Source organism: Acipenser ruthenus, chromosome 5 (genome assembly GCF_902713425.1).
Source record: "Acipenser ruthenus chromosome 5, fAciRut3.2 maternal haplotype, whole genome shotgun sequence".
NCBI classification, from domain to species: domain Eukaryota; kingdom Metazoa; phylum Chordata; class Actinopteri; order Acipenseriformes; family Acipenseridae; genus Acipenser; species Acipenser ruthenus.
In genome coordinates this window covers 51842401-51859806 of record NC_081193.1, presented here as the reverse complement: position 1 = coordinate 51859806, position 17406 = coordinate 51842401, and the positions used below count along the sequence as shown (strand labels likewise).

The 17406-nt window shown below is 41.5% G+C and overlaps 1 protein-coding gene across 4 annotated transcripts in view; it reads left to right on the top strand.

Moving 5' to 3' along the window:
• Positions 1–17406, top strand: part of LOC117403027 (serine/threonine-protein kinase MRCK alpha-like) — a 228762-nt gene that overhangs the window by 159270 nt on the left and 52086 nt on the right. For all 4 annotated transcript variants that reach the window (XM_059024320.1, XM_059024319.1, XM_034004851.3 and 1 more), the window contains 2 exons: positions 3619–3866; positions 7061–7166. In XM_059024320.1, the coding sequence (XP_058880303.1) occupies positions 3619–3866; positions 7061–7166 (354 nt within the window). The remainder of the gene's footprint in view (positions 1–3618; positions 3867–7060; positions 7167–17406) is intronic.

The window sequence follows — 17406 nt, the reverse complement described above, 5'->3', positions numbered from 1 at the left end:
GAGAATCATGCGAAGAGCCAGCTCACGCCTTCTCAAACAGCCTCCTATCTAGGAGTGTGCATGGACTCCAGGTCCATGCTGTCCACTCTGTCGGACGGCAGAGTGCAAAGAATAGCCACCTGTTTAGAGCTCTTTCAACTCAAAAGAGTACTCATGCTAGTGACGTTCCAGAGACTTCTGGGCTCGATGGCAGCAGCTTCCCAGACCCTTCCACTGGGTGTCCTGCGCATGTGCCTTTTGCAGGCCTATTTCTACAGCAGGGTTTTTCAGCCCGCGTTGTAAGACGAAGGTGTCTCGTCACTGTCTAAAGGTGCTCTCTTGGTGGAAATAGCCTGCCCATGTACGCCTCGGCGTAGTGCTGGGCAGTGTCAACAGAATGGAGGTCGTCACCACAGACGCATCCTGCCTGGGCTAGGGCGCTGTGTGGGAAGGCAGGGGGGTGCAAGGTGTGTGGAACCCCCCTTGGCAGGCTCTCCACAACCTCCTCTCAAGAGTTCTCAGTGCCACATTTGGGGGAGGTTTAGGAGAGCAAAGAGATCTCTTTGCCTCCCAGGAATCAACCCACTGTCCACTCTGGTTCTTCATAATAGGAGGCGGATAACTGCTGGCAGTAGATGCCTTGGCACACCAGTGGCCGAGGCAACTGTTCTATGCCTTCCCACCGCTCATCCTGCTCCCGCTGTGTCTGGAGAAATACAGGCAGGACAGGGCCAAGGTGCTTCTGGTAGCCCCTTATTGGCCCTGGAGACTTGTTTTCAACTCTGATGCTGCTCCTGAGCAGTCAGCTGTGGGGAATGGTTAAGCACCACAACCTGCTCAGTCAGGCACGGGGGACCTTATGGCATCCCGACCCTTCGAGCCTGCAGCTCTGGGTGTGGCCCCTGAACGCCTACATTTGAGCCTTCTGGGACTTTCTAATAGGGTCATTGACACCCTGCAGAATGTCAGAGCAGCGTCCACGCATTCCCAGTATGGGTACAAGTGGAGTGTTTTTCAGACGTGGTGTGTGTAATTTTTGCAGGACCATTTTGACAAGGGGAAATCCCCCTCGACATTTTAACCCTTTGCGGTCCATTGTCGGACCTGGTCCGACATTGCAATTATTCCTATCAGGTCCATTGTCAGACCCTGTCCGACATCATTATAGAAACGCAAAAAACGTGTTTTAGTCGTTTTTTCTCCGGAAAAAGTCGAGAAAACCATTGTACCATTTCCCCGCCCAGAGAACACGGACATTTGCATAGCTTTTTTGAGATGTTATAGTAATAAAATAATGACTTGGATTGCATTATTGAGGAGTTTGGTGATAAAACGAGTGATCAGGAGATGATCGATCGGTATGTACGACTATTATTATTATTATTATTTATTTCTTACATATGTGAAAGCGATAGTGAACGAAAGGGTGGGGCGGGGCTGGAGATGCCTAGTGAGTGCTTTGTTGATATGCAGGGCAATTTAAACCTGTTTGACTGTGAAAAAAAATACTTTTAAACAGCGCGTCTAAAATTTACTGCGCGTGTGAAAATTAATTAGACCTGGCGTGCCTGACGCGCATTTAATAAATGGACCGCAAAGGGTTAAAGGTCCATCTGGCAGCCATTTCGGCTTGCCATGTCAAAATTGTCTCTGTCTCCCCAGGAGCTCACTTTCGGGTAGGGCAATTTTTGCAAGGGCCTCTGCAGCTTCGGCCGCCTATGAAGCACATTGTTCTTCACTGAAGGTTAAACGTGGTGCTTAATGCACTCATGAAACCTCCATTTGAGCCCATTCATTCAGCTGAGCTGAAACATTTATTGCTCAAAGCGGCTTTCTTGCTTGCTATCACCTCCACAAAGAAGGTGAGTGAGATGCAGGCATTCTCCATTGCAAAAGCCAGCTTAATTTTTTATGGAGAACAGGACAAAGGTTATGCTCTGGACCAAGTCTCTCTTTTTGCCGTGTCAACCAATCTCTGGAATTGAAGGCTTTTCATCCGCCTCTTTTCCAGTGTGACAGAGAGCGACAGCTCCATACACTGTGTCCAGTTACTAGGTTGTATGTACCAAGAGAAAATATGTTAATGAAAAGAGCTGCAATATACTAATTTAAATATTTGTTGCGTCTTCTTATCGTGATCTGTAGCATACATTGCAAGAGTCGTGCAACATTGTTCAAATAAATAGTGGGAGTTGTGGTTTGCTGCAGCAGAGGGTGCCCGAAGGATAACGTCTATATGTGCAAGAATCAAAATAACATATTTTTTGTTTAATGTAAACGTCATCTGTACAATACATTCTGTTCCGTATTCATTTTACCTATTTTAATACTGTTACTGGGATTCTGAATGGTAACGCACAAGGCAGCCTCCTAGCCTTGTAGCATTCCAGTTGTTCTGCAATATTGCCTTGCGACAGCTTTGGTAATCATACCCATGAGGTAATGGTTATGTTTCGTACTTGATAAGGGTTACCATAACCCTGGTTCCCCGAAATAGAAATATAACTATTAATCTTCAAGGTCACTGCGTCTATGATTGACGCATTTACATTACAGTAAATAGTGAAGCTGCACAGCTTTTAGCTGTCTGTGCCTGGCATATCGCATTCATCTGCAACAGAAGTACTGTATGAACCAGACTTGAATACAGTTTTCTACGATTCTGAAACAAACAGCCTATTGCAAAGAAAGCCTCTAAGTTGATAAATTTCTGTTCTCCGATGCATTTGTTCTTCTGTCTTTACAGAAAACAGTTCACTCACAATTTTTTTTGCATTTTAACTGTCAGCGATTCACATGCTTGCTTATTCAGCTATCTCATTCGCTGACCTACATAGCTACACGTAAATGCTGTGTGCATACACAACCAAACAATTTACAGATGTAGGAAATATAGGATACAGGAAATAAAGGAAGTGCCTAATCAAAAGTTTTTACGTCCATTTCATTTTTTTTCAAATTCACGATTTCCGTGACCTCCATGACAAAACCGTAGCATTAATTAAGCAATAATTCACGACAGGGTGTGTGTTATCACAAGGTATCACCACACCGTAGTGATATCTCATGATGACACACAGACCCTGGAGTGTACCCAGGCGTACACTTACAGTTGGCATATTGATGTTGTTTACTATGATGAAGCCGGTTCGGAGAAAGAAGTTCAGCACTGTTGTGTTATCACCAGATATCTAATGGCTAAGGAGAAGGTCTCAGCCAATCAGAATCTAGTATTTTTGCCAATTGTTCCTACCCATTTTAATAATCATAATTATTAACCATACTAAAACTGACTCATCTAAACTTTTTTTTAATTATATTTGATCAAAAACCAGTAATCACTATTTAAATGAAAAGAGACGGTTTTGAATGCACAGTTCATAGAATTATGATATTAGAGTTTGTTTTTACAGCTGCTATAAGCATTCATTTCATTATGGTAGCATGGTTTGGATTATAGATCAGTTTGGACTACCGACATTCGTATTAGCGAGAGTCTACTATAGTAGGACAATGTAGGTGATTATATAGCATCCCTTTAATAAAGATGGCTACATATTTAGAGGGTATTTTGTAACGGTATATTGGAATTTAGGTTAACTGAATAATATTGGTTATTTCTTGATTTACTTTGAATAGCAAAAGCAGATGGGCCGCTCACCAGGGATCAGCAGCATGGAGCACCAGCAGGAGATCACCAAGCTGAAATGTGAACTGGAGAAGAAGAGTGTGTTCTACGAGGAGGAGCTGTCCAAGAGGGAGCTGCTGCATGCTAGCGAGATCAAGAACCTCAAGAAGGAGCTGCGTGATGCAGAGAGCCACCACCTCACCCTTAACAAGGAGATCATGATCCTCAAGGATAAGTTAGATAAGACCAGGAGAGAGAGGTGAGGGACAATAAATGATTCAAATATTGTGGTTTTACAAACTATGAGCACTAGTAGTGTGACAGAAGACAAAAATACAAAGTCCTGATGAGATAGATAGATAGATAGGTAGGTAGATAGATAGGTTTAACAGGTATTCATTGAATTCTTAAAGGAGAGTGTAAAAGTTGGAGTAAAGCACAGAAAATCAGAAGCCCTAGATACATATCATCATATTATATGTTACTTATACATGTGATGGTCCTGATGTGCTACTTTGTATTGTGTATAATTACATTAATTGATCATTTATGATCTGTTAAAAGTCCCAACTTAAATGAGAATAGAGGGTGCGTGTATTCCTACCATTTATTCATCATTCAAGAACCTTAAAAGCAAGCAGTATCCAAAAACCTTGCCAAAACCAAAACATTTGTTGCAATCATAACATCTTTACCTACCCCTGCCTTGCAGTCACAAATCATTTTAGAAAGCAGATCCTAAATAACACTAGAGCAATTTATTGTCAAGAAATCACTAACAGCTGGGAAACACAATGTAAATATTAAAATGACAGCTTTAGACATTCCTCAGACAGTACATTTAAAAGCTTAAAGAGTAAGTAGCAGGGATCCTTAAAATATAGCATTATACGTCCCCATGTGTTGTTACAACTGTTTAAGTAATGTATCTGTAATTTTTCTTTTCATTGTTAACATCCTGACAACTTTTTACACTTTTAAAGTCTGTTTCAAAGTTATTTTCAAAATGGCCGCTCTAATCCCCTAGTGTTTGAGATCTGTCCTCTAAATCAGTTTCCCAATCCTGGTCCCAGGGACCCAATGTGTGCTGGTTTTCATTCCAACTGAGCTGTCAATTACTTAACTAGCCCCTTAATTGAACTGATCATTTGTAATTGTTTTCTTCTCTTAACAGTTGCAGAGTTCAAGTTACTTATAAATGTTATAGCTAACTTGAAATCTGCAACTGTCTAAGAGCTGAAAACAAGTAAAAAAAAAAAAAGTCTATTTAAGCAAATTATCAGTTCAATTAAGGGTTTAATTAAGTAATTGAGAACTCAGTTGGAATGAAAACTAGTAGACACAGGGGTCCCCAGGACTGGGATTGGGAAGCCCTGCTCTAAATCACTGCAGGAACAGCGATTAAAAAAAAAAAAAAAAAAAAAAGTTGTTCTCTGGCTTTTCTGATCATTATTGCTGTGTTACCTGTTTGACAATGTGGGCAATAATCCTTACACTATCAAAGCACTAGAGCGGCCATTTTGAAAACAGCTTTGAAACAGTCTTTAAAGTTATAAGTGTAAAAAATTGTCAGGATGTTAACAATGAAAAGAAAAAATACAGGTAAGTTATTTAAACAGTTGTAGCAGCACGAATTATTCAATTATTCAATTATGACTGTCCTTATTAAAGTGGCTGAATGGGTATGAGCTGAAAAATGTTGAGATTATATTAGGTGTGCCTGTGCGAAATACACAAGCCTTGCATTGAAGTTATGAAAGAAACTCAGAGGTGTCTGCATTAACTACTTAAGAAATCAACCAGTATCGACAGCGAGTCATTTTAATTAAAAAATAATCAAGATTTTGATAATTATGGACTATATGAATATCTTGAGTCACTCCAGCAGGTAAAGCACATTTGCCAGTAGCTATTTGAAATGTAAAATGGGGACAGATTGACACAATCAGTGGAGTGTCCACATTTTAAATGACTAAGTCACTTATCAAAGCATTTTGTCCACTTGACGTAGTTTTACCATTAATGAGGATCCTAAAAAATGTGTGTGAGCAATTTTAATTAAATTAATATAATTCTGGTAATAGGAAAGAAGGGTGACAAGACACAAGTCTGATTAAGCATCCCTGTGATTTTTAACGCCCCCATGGATGCTTTATACTTTAGTTATGGTCTTTTGGATGTTGAAAGTATTTTTATAGGCACATATGTAAAGTTTAATTTTGTATTTGAAGTACACTGCTGGTAAGATGCTGGCAGCCTGTCCCTTTTAGTAGGGATTGGGAAAATGCTCTTTCCACTTACAGGCCAATTATTAAGTGGCCTTTTTACAGTGTTTGTGGGGGTGTGGAATAGACAGGGTAGAGACAGGAAGGGAGGATTTGGTCTAATTATCAGATTCTAACTTGACTTTTGTAACTCAAGTGTAAACTAAAAGAGAAATCAAAGGATTTGCAGCTAAGACAAGCAGTTTCCTTGATCTCAGACCAATTTGCAGTGTTTTTATTTTCTTCATTAGTGAGAAGGGGGAGGCTATTACAAGTGATGTCAATATACAAAACTAATTTGCTTTAGCCCAGATCAGTAAATAAGTCTGAAAACAAACAGTAGAAAAAGGCTAGTAAGAAATGTTCTCTTTCTTGGCACAGTAACATAAAAGGGAAAGCATCTGATCATTTCAGAGGATATGTTTGTGGGTGTTGTCAACAAGTTTGGGGATTTTTGGGCACACACATTTTGATGCATACATAATACAATAGTATTATTACTAAACAATAAGATTCCTGTAATTGTAATCCATCTCTTTTAAATTGTTTGAACTCAGCCAGAGCATATGATGGATGAGTTATAGGATTTATTAAAGTTAAATGGACAATGTTAATCAATTACAAGCTAACAATTATTTACAAAGGGGGAATTCTCCTCACTTGCAGGGATCATCCGGTGGTCTTTAGTTTCCTCCTGGGGTCAGATTCTGGGTTTGCATATGCAGATGAGTAGAAATATCGTGTTTCATGAACAGAAGCCAACAGAGGGGGGGGGGGGGGGGGGTTTGGCTCCTCTCCTAGCACTGTCATCAAACATACAGTATTGTTCAATATTGAGTGCTGTTGAATGATGCAGTGATTGTCATACTGTGCTTTTAGCCATTGCAGACCACAGACATTAAGATAGAAAATGTACTATGAACACAAGTTGATATGAGAATAAAATACTTTGTTTTAGTTTACATAGTCAGTTCAGAAATGGAAATATTGTTATTTCCAACAATAGGTATATATCCTATCTTTAAATCTTCACTCCCTCAATTTGTAATGAAGTGGGACATGATAGTCTAGTATAATATTTCAGTTCTTTTTAAGTTCAAAGAAAAATTCTAGATCTTCTGAAGTCGTGTTTTTATTCCTGTTCTGATTTCAATTCTTATTTCTTTTGTTTATTTTTTTTCTTCAAAAGCCAAAGCGAACGAGAAGAGTTTGAAGCTGAATTCAAACAGAAGTATGAAAGGGAGAGGATCCTGTTGACGGAGGAGAATAAGAAGCTTTCCAGTGAAGTAGATAAGGTGAGGTTGTTAAATCTGAGGTTCACTGCTTTAGCACTTGTTGTATCCTGACGTTAGGTCATGGTGGAAATGAGATGAACCAGGGTAGACCACACACTGTTTCATTGAAGTTTCATCTTAAGCTTTACCAACCTCAGAAAATTCATTGCTAGTGGTTTGAGGTTTCTGTGCAATTCCCAAAGTAAATATACATTTATTTAGGCTATGAATACTGAAAAATATAACAGTATAAATAGTGATCTGCATTTTCAGTTTTTATCTTTAAAAAAATGTCCCTGGGAATTTTTCAGTGTTTATTTTACATAAATTAAAATAGGGATAAAATCAGTAAAAATGTGTTTTTAATTGAAAAAAACCTCAGTATACACACTTTACATGTGGAATATGATGCGTAGCAGTTCTGGTTTCTGATTAAGTTTAATGTCCCTGGCATGTATGATGAAGCAGAATCTGTGCAAGTTGAAGCCTCGTTTCCCCAAGTTAGCTGGTACTTTGCGAATGTTTACTTTGCGGCACTCGCTGTGCTGACTGTAAGGAGTTAATTAGTGTTAATACTGCCATCTACTGGCAGAGATACATTCATACAGCTTAGAGTTAACCATTAGCGATCCATATATTCAGCACCTCTCAAGTGTGTCGGGTCCAGTTTATTTTCACATGCGCTGTTTATTTTACATGCGCTGTTTAAATTTTTTTTTTCACAGTAAAACAGGTTTAACCCTCTGCAGTCCATTTATTAAGTGCGCGTCAGGTCCAATTTATTTTCACACGCGCAGTTAATTTTAGGCGCGCTGTTTAAAAGTATTTTTTTTCACAGTCAAACGGGTTTAAAAGGCCCTGCATATCAACAAAGCACTCACTAGGCATCTCCAGCCCCGCCCCACCCTTTCGCTCGCTATAGCTTTCGCATATGCTAAGAAATCAATAATAATAATAATAATAGTCGTACATACCGATCAATCAACTCCTGATCACTCATTTTATCACCAAACGCCTTAATAATGCGATCCAAGTCATTATTTTATTACTATAACATCTGAAAAAAGCTCTGCAAATGTCCGTGATATTCTCTGAGCGCTGATGCAGTCACAGCCAGCTTGTTTCCTTATGGCCTCCATTATCAGATGCCAGGGGCAAGTATGACTATTCATGAGATACGCCCCTTTTTTTTTTTTTTTTTTTTTTTTTTTTTTCCCGGCTTGTCTCGGCTCCTGTCGCTCCCACTCGGCCATTGAATGGTTTTTTCGGCTTTTTCCGTAGAAAAAACGACTAGAAACCTGTTCTTTGCGTCTTTTTGATGATGTTGGACAGGGTCCGACATTGGACCGGATAGGAATAATTGCAGTGTCGGACCGAGTCCGACATAGGACCGCAAAGGGTTAAAAGGCACTCCATATCAACAGGACACTCAGTACTGCATCTCTGGCCACGCCCCACCCCTTGTTCGCTGTATTTTTCACATACATCTTCATAGTCGTGCATACTGATAAATCATCTCCTGATCACTCGTTTTATCACCGAACTCCTCAATAATGCGATCCAAGTCATTATTTTATTACTATTACATCTCAAAAAGCTCTGCAAATGTCCCTGAAATTCTGTGAGTGCTGAATGCAGAAGCAGCTATCTTGTTTGTTTATGTCCGTGTTATCTCTGTGGTGCTGGGGCTATGTGTATTGCTCAGATCCGCCGCTTTTTTTTTTTTCTGCTTCTCTCGGCTCCTATCGGTCTCACTCGGCCATTGAAAGGTTTTCTTGGCTTTTTCCGGAGAAAAAATGACTAGAGACCTGTGCTTGACGTCTTTTTGATGATGTTGGACAGGGTCCGACATCAGACCGGAAAGGGAAAATTGTAATGTAGGACCTGGTCCGACATAGGACCGCAAAGGGTTAATAGATGCTGTTATTGTTGGAGTTTTTGAAACACCAATAAAAGAGTGGTGACTGTGTTTACCTGACATGGTGTCAGAAGAAAAAAAAATGTAAACAAAATTTTGAAATTTGAACTGTTAAATTTCGCAAATATATCCGACATAACAAATATATAACAAAGATTTTCCTGGTTCCGAGTCACTACGAAACTAAATAAAGAACCAGGGGATATACAAGTAAGCTCTGTCGTCTACGCCATGGGAAAGGAGTCTGAACATATCTTCAACTCGTTTGGACTAGGTGAAACTGAGGGAGGCGACTATGATGCACTGCTGAAGAGGTATGATGACTATTTCATTCCGAAAAGAAACAATACACGAAAGAGCGAGTTTCTACCAAAGATACCAAAGTGAAGGGGAAATGATTGAAGTGTTCGCTAGGAGCTTGTATGAAGTGGCTGAGCACTGTGAGTTCGGGGATGCAAAGGATGCACAAATTAGGGACAACATTATAATAGGAATAAGCGATAGAAAGCTGTCGGAGATTACAAATGAAGAAAACTTGAATTAAGTCACTTTGAATGATGCAATAGAAATGTCTCGCCATTATGAACTGATAAAAATTCTGAACAGTGTTACTGACGGTGAATCTATTAAGGCTTTGGAGATCGGCCACAAGAGGGATACCAGCCACAAGTAGGCAGCAGAGAGGACATTGGAAAAATAATAAATCAAGAGAAAGGAAAATGCACAGCTAAAAAAACCGATGTGGTAGATGCAATCACAACAACGCAGATAATGATTACTGTCCAGCAGGAACTGCTGTCTGCTAAAAAAGTGAAGGGGCATTGTGCAGTGGTTTGCCTCACTAAAACAGTGCAGGAAGTAAAAATGGATAAAGATGTGCTTTACCTGGGGTCAGAGTGTGAAGATGATTCTGAACCGGCTTGGAGAGTAAACTTAAAGTTATGTAAAACGAACGTAAACCTTAAGATTGATTCAGGGGCTGACATATCTGTCATATCAGAGTAAACTTACAATAGTTTGAAACCACGACCACAACTGCTGTCAAGCAGCGTTGTTCTAAATTCCCCAGGGGGAAGGCTCCAATGCAAGGGACAATTTAATGCTGAAACAGAACTCAAAGGAAGGAAATACAGTTCCGACATTTGTCATCAGTAAAACTAAAGTTGACAACTTGCTTGGTCGCAGTGCAGCACATAGTATAGGATTGATTAAACGTATCAGTGAAGTTAATAGCGAGGTTTTCTGAGACATTGGTCTTCTGAAAGGAGCTCCTGTTAAAATAATGCTGAAGCCCAATGCTGTACTTTATAGTATGAAGAATTTCTGCTCCGCTGTTGCCAAAAGTGGAAGTTGAGTTAAAACGTATGGAGATTAATAGTGTAATTGAAAGAGTCCAAGAGCCAACAGAGTGGTGTGCCCCCATTGTGTCAGTAGTGAAGAGGAATGGAAAAATACTATTATTATTATTATTATTATTATTTATTTCTTAGCAGACGCCCTTATCCAGGGTGACTTACAATCGCAAGCAAATACAAATACATTCAAGTGTTACAATATAAGTCATACAATAAGAACAAGAAACACAATAATTCTCAAGTGTGACAAACCACAATTCAATAATACAGCAGATAATAGTGAAAGTTACATCAGGATATGATTAAATAGTGATAGTTACATCAGGATATGATTAAGTACAAAATACTACAGGTTAAACACTTGGCAGTTTACAGTATTCTGAGGTACAGGATTAAATGCAGTAAAATAGGGGGCAGATAAGAGCAAAATAAAGCAGATTTAAATGAAGGGTGATAGTGTCCCAGGATACAACAGAGGAGTTCTACAGGTGCTGTTTGAAGAGGTGAGTCTTAAGGAGGCGCCGGAATGTGGTCAGGGACTGGGCAGTCCTGACATCTGTAGGAAGGTCGTTCCACCACTGCGGAGCAAGGGTGGAGAAGGAGCGGGCTCGGGAGGCAGGGGAGCGTAGCGGAGGTAGAGCCAGTCTTCTAGTGCAGGCGGAGCGGAGAGGTCGAGTGGGGGTGTAGGGAGAGATGAGGGTCTGGAGGTAGCTGGGTGCAGTCTGATCAAGGCATCTGTAGGCTAGTACAAGAGTCTTGAACTGGATGCGAGCGGTGATCGGGAGCCAGTGGAGCGAGCGGAGTAGTGGAGTAGCGTGGGCGAAGCGAGGTAGAGAGAACACCAGGCGAGCAGCAGAGTTCTGGATGAGCTGGAGCGGACGGGTGGCGGACGCAGGGAGGCCAGCCAGGAGGGAGTTGCAGTAGTCTAGGCGGGAGAGTACCAGGGCCTGGACCAGGAGCTGGGTAGCATAGTTGGTGAGGAAGGGTCGGATTCTTCGGATGTTGCTCAGGAAGAATCTGCAAGTGCGTGCCAGAGTGGAGATGTGCTGGGAATAAGAGAGGCAGGGGTCCAGGGTGACTCCAAGGTTCTTAGCTGAGGAAGAGGGAGAGAGTGTGGTAGATTCCAGAGGAACAGAGATAGAGAGATCAGAGGAGGGGGAGGAGGAGGGAAAGAAAAGGAGGTCAGATTTAGAGAGGTTGAGTTTGAGGTGAAAAATATGTATCCATGTTGATCTTAAGCAGTTAAATTCTGCAGTTCTCAGAGAAAAGTACATCTTGCCCTACTCTAGAAGAAATTATTCCAAAACTAGCTGGGGCTACAGTCTTTTCAAGTTTAGACGGCTCAAGTGGATTTTGGCAAATCCTTTGGACGAGTCAAGTACAAAACTGACAACCTTTATTACTCCTGTAGGCAGATACTGCTTCAAACGCTTGCCTTTTGGGATAACTAGTGCTCCTGAAATTTTTCAGAGCAAGATGGCACAGCTGTTAGAGGGCCTGGATGGTGTAACAATTTATATGGATGGCATTCTTGTCTATGGAGCTTCCATGGAAGAACATGGTGAGCGTTTGGACAAAGTTTTTAACACAATCAGGGCATCTGGGTTAAAACTGAATGAAGAAAAACGTAAACTACGCCAAAGCACCATTCAGTTTTTGGAACATCGAGTAAACAAAAATTGATTGAGTCCTGATCCAGAGAAAGTGAGAGCCATCCAGGAGCTGCAACCACCCGCTAATATAATGGAACTCTGAAGAATCATGGGATTGATAAACTACTTGGGAAGATGCCTGCAAGACCTCTCTGTCACTGCAATTTGAATAACTTGCTGAGCTCAAATGTAGCTTGGTTGTGGGGTCCAAGACAAGAGGAAGCTTTTGATGCTGTGAAAGCGTTGGTGTCTCATGCTCCAGTATTGGCATTTTTTGATATTTCTAAGCCAGCCATGGTGTCAGCTGATGACAGCAGTTATGGTTTAGGAGCAGTATTACTGCAAGAATGTAATTCTGTTCTCAAGCCTGTTCCCTTTCAAGTAGGGAATAATAACCATAACAAAATGGGTGTTTCCCTTTAAGACACCCGAACTGAAAAACTCTATACCAAAGATTCTCGCTAGAGTAGGGAGGCGCTGCTGAGGTTTCGCCCCGCAACCATAAGCAGCAGTGACTCCTACAATCGTCGCCATTTTTTTTTTCCAGCCATGCTGATTTACTCCTGAGACAGATGAGTGTATCTTTCTTCTCTATAGACCTATTGTTAGTGCTTTTAGGGTGCTTTTAGGTGATTTATATATATATATATATTTTTTTTTTTTTATAGAATTGCTGAAGTAAAATATTATTTAGAGCTTTTTTTCTGTTTTCTGGTTACGTCCCACCACGACCTTGTGTGCCATGGAAAGCCTGCGGCTCGTTTAGCCCTCCCCAGGATCCTAGTACATTAGACTGACTCACTTCAGTTGGAGTACCAGTATATAAAAAAATGTTTTTCTGTAAATTGTATCATGTATTTATTACATGTAAATAAATATAAGAATATTTTGTGGACCATGTGGTTTTGCTTTCGTTTCCACTGGATGTATGTTTTTCATTCTTGCAGAGGTAAGTATTGAAAAATTACGAGCAGCTATTTTAGGCGTTCCTACTAGCAGCTCGATGCTATTTTAATATTGCTTCTGCAGTACTATTACAAAGGCTTTTTGAAGCAGGTTTTTTCTATTTTTGTGCACAAATTTAGAATTAGCCAGTGGCTGACTCGCAGGTGGGCATCCCTGTTGATTCACCACATACAGTGACTGCGACTCGTCGCCCCCGATCCTTAGGGTCTGAGGTTACTGTTTCGGTGCAGGCTTCTGCTGGTCTTGTGTTCGTACTGACTATGCAGATTAGCCAGTGGCTGACTTGCATGTGAGCATCCCTGCTAACTTGCCACTTGCAGTAACTGAGATTTATCGCACCCGATCTCACTTGCGAGTTTGAGGTTACTGCTTCGGTACCAAGCGTCTGTACCAAGTGCATCGACTTGGTGCAGAGTGTTGATGCCGAGAGAGTACTGTGTCGGCGCCGAGCATCGTCACCGACTACAGAGTGCGTAGTGCACCAAGTACAGTGTTCAGGTACTAATAAACAATACCAAAAAAAAAATCAATCCACTTTTTAGTGTATTGCACAGCATTGTTAACATGTCTGGGTTCCATGCATGTACCACTTGCAAGGCCAAGCTGCCTGCAAAGGACAGTCACATGGAGTGCATTGTGTGCCTCGGACCCAACACATGCGCGGAAGGCTTTGACAGACATCACTTTGTGTGATATCTGTGCATCGTTCAAGAAACATACTCTCGAGAACCGAGTAGCACATCACTCTAGGGAACAATTCCTCACGCCTGCGCAGCACTCAGCATCGCCGCGCTCCACCAGTGAAGCTGGCCCTCCTTGTGGTTCTGTCCAGAGAGAGGGTAGAAGTCGAGCTAGGAAGTGACCTATAGCTAGCTCTACCTCTCATTCCTCGCCGTCTTCCTACAGTTCCCCCTCACCTTCCCCCACCTCCAAAGTGGAGGAGGAAGAAAGCCCACCGATCACGTTCGGCAGGCAGGGGGCAGATCGACAAGATCTGGAAAGAGGTTTCGAGCCAGCAAGCAATCCTTGCGGAACTGCTGAGAGAGCGCTCAACTCCACCGTCACTACCAGTCGTGTCACCGACCGATCCGTCTGCACCCTTGCAGACAGTGACTGATGAGGTAGATGATCAGCTTGTCCTCCCATCAGATGATGCAGAGTCTGACATGCCAGTGGCACAGCTCTTGCTTTCGGCTGAGCTTATGCCTTTAATGCAGTGAGCGACTGCAGTGTTAAAGGTGCCCTGGCCTACAGACTGAAAGGCGCTTTATTTATGATGAGCATCCGACACTTACCCCTGCTGCCCCTCCGGTCCACCTGGACTTCCTGTACGAGTTACAGTCCACCTGGGAACATCCTGCTACGGCTGTGGCGGTTTCCTGTTCAATGGATGCACTGTACAGGGTTTCTGGTGCTGACAAGATGGGTCTTACCCACATTCCACGAGTAGAGGCCCCCATTGCTTCACTTGTTCAGCCTGCTAAAATTCCAAGGACGCAGCATGTCCAAACAAGCAATGCAGACTGAGGTAATTCTCAAGAAAGCATATACAGCTAGTGCTTTCTCTGCTAGGTTGGGAAGCTACAACAGCATCCTTGTAGCTTACCAGGCTCACCTTATCGGGTCTATTGCTGACACCTGCAAGCCCTCGTCTCTCCATTTAGACGTGCTTGATCTCAAGGAACCTGCTCTAGCTGTCCAAGCTTAGTGGACAAGCTATAGGCAGGAACCTGGCAGCGTTGGTGGCTACACTCAGACAGCTTTGGCTCTCCCAGGCACGAGTGCTGGACAGGGATAAAATGGCCTTGCTGGACGCTCCCGTCACCCCAGGCCACACATTTAGTCCGGCGGTAGACAAAATGCTACAGCAGTCGCAGCTAGCAAGGGAATCCACCAGAGAGTTGGTGCGCCTTCTCCCAAAGCACCCACCCCCACCACGCTAACCTGCAGCACAATGGCACCCTAGGCCACAGCTGCAGAAGAAGCCAGCGCCACAGGCTGCTGCTTCTTCGGGCGGCACCGTCCGGCGACAGCCTGCTACCACTTTCCACTGGGGTAGGCGTGCTTTTAAGCGCCCTGTGCCTAGACAACAGACACAGGCAGCGCCTCAGGCGAAGCAGCAGCCCTAGGATATTGCTGCCACAGGCCGTAGACCCTTCGGCAAGAATGGGAGGGTTCTACTCCAGGTATTTTCTAGTACCAAAATGGGATGGCGGCCTCAGACCGATCCTTGATCTCAGGCAGGTGAACCTGTATCTGAGTCGGAGACGGTTCAAGATGCTGACTTCAACAACGGCTGTTGCAGTCCATCGGGCTGGGTCTTTTGCATAATGCGCCCCCTGCAGGTTTGGTTCAACCTGTCAATCGGTTTTGAACCGCAACCTCCTGTTGACAGTGTCCCGACAATAACAGTCATTCTGTGCTCTCTTATTAAAGCTTGGGTAAAAGCCGCATAAATGAATTGCTTGTCTCTGTTCGCTTTCTTGTTTTAGTTTAATGTGTCACTTATTTTTCAATATGTTCTTTTATTCTGTCAGTGCAAACATGTACCTCAATGCAGCAGTATTTGTAACGCTATGCATCCTTTGTCCCATCTGACCCACTTCTGCTATTTGTGCTTTTTGTATACTTCGAAACATTAGTTCCTTTGAATATTCATAAACTGATTTACATTTTCTCCCCATTCCTCATCCACTAAAAATATTTAGTTTTTGATCAACTTAGTAGTTACTACGCCCAGCAATTGCCACAATAATCAGGTTTTGATTAGCCAACAGAATCAGGTGATAATGTGTTTGTGACCAGAGAACCAATGTGTGACGTTTGAACGTCATTTGATCCTCTGACGTCTAATTCTAGAATGCACGTACTGTATTCTAGAATGCAATGTAGGGCTGCTTATTACAATGTCAAAGTCCAAATAAAACAGCATTTTAATCAACATATTGTGTATTTTCTAGAAAACAGGTGGAAAATATTGAACTAGTAGACAAAAACAATTGGTATAAATCAGTAAAAACTGACTTTCAGTTAAAAAAAAACCAAAAAAAAACTTGTTTTTTGGTAAAATTCATAATAAACCGAAAATGTGGAACACTAAGTATAAAGTATCGGACACAAAGTGTAACCCACAATACAGATGAGAATGTGTAAATCTAATTCTATTATATTGGTGAAAACACTGGTGGATCTGAAGTAAGCGTTTCACTTGTTTTTTTTACAGATGGAATATACCAAAGATACTTTCTAAAAATGTTTGATTTTCATAACCTTGACACACAAAGGGCCCTAAACAGTGGCAGTATTTAGATCCCCTTTTTGTGTTCCACTTTAATCAGAATGCAAGTGCAACTAAATACTGTTGAATAATAGGAGCCATGACCATACCTCCATATGAACAGTTATTGTAACTACAGTATGTATTTAAATCTGGGCCAGTCTTTATCTGAAGAAGTTAATTATTTTCTACATTCATGTTGATGCCATCTATACATAACAGAAGATACTTGTCATTTAAAACACAGTATGTTTTCATTTGTGAAGCATTTTACTTGATTTCAGTCCAGTCTCGTACGGTTTGTAAGTTATTGTTGTTAAATTGAAATAGTGACTTCAGACAACAATAACCTTCCAGTGCTAAATCAAAGTGAAACAAGTCTGTGGTGTCTGCCAAGCAGAATATGGGCTTGACATCAAAGACAATAAAACATATGCATTACAAATAGTGTGCTTTATACAGTGAAGTGACATGCTTTCTAAAAGATACTCTCTTCATAAAACACTTTGATCTTTTTGTTGCTAAAGTGCAGTATATGTGGGATCACTGCCCCTAGCGTTTTGAACGGAGCACCCACTGATCTTGTGATTAAAGTATATACTGTACTGTACATTTTTTGTCGTGGTTAAATAATTGAATCAAAATTCTTTGTTCACTAGTTGTCCTATTCTGTGTGTAGGGGTGCATATTTCCGACTTGGATATAGTATCCTGCTTCGATTTTTAGATCTGGATAAATCTGCTTACTACTTCATGCATTCTCATTGTAAACCATAGTCCCAAAAAGTCAAGGGACTAAAGAGGAGAACAGCCATATTGCAAGGTTTCTTGTCTCCCCAACTACTCCTAATTCTTTTAAGCAAACTGTGGCTGCCACCTGTATGGTACCACTTGACATGGAATGAGCATGAATGCTGCAAGTCCTTACCTAGTAAGTGAAAACTATGAAAGAAACTGTGTACCTGGCATCCATTTGTAACATTACAGAAATGTGTTTTGTTCAACCAATGAAAGGTCAGACCATTTTAAATCTGTCCACGTAGAAAGTCAAATAATTGATCCTTGTATTAAACTGTAGAGTCATCCCTATTTAC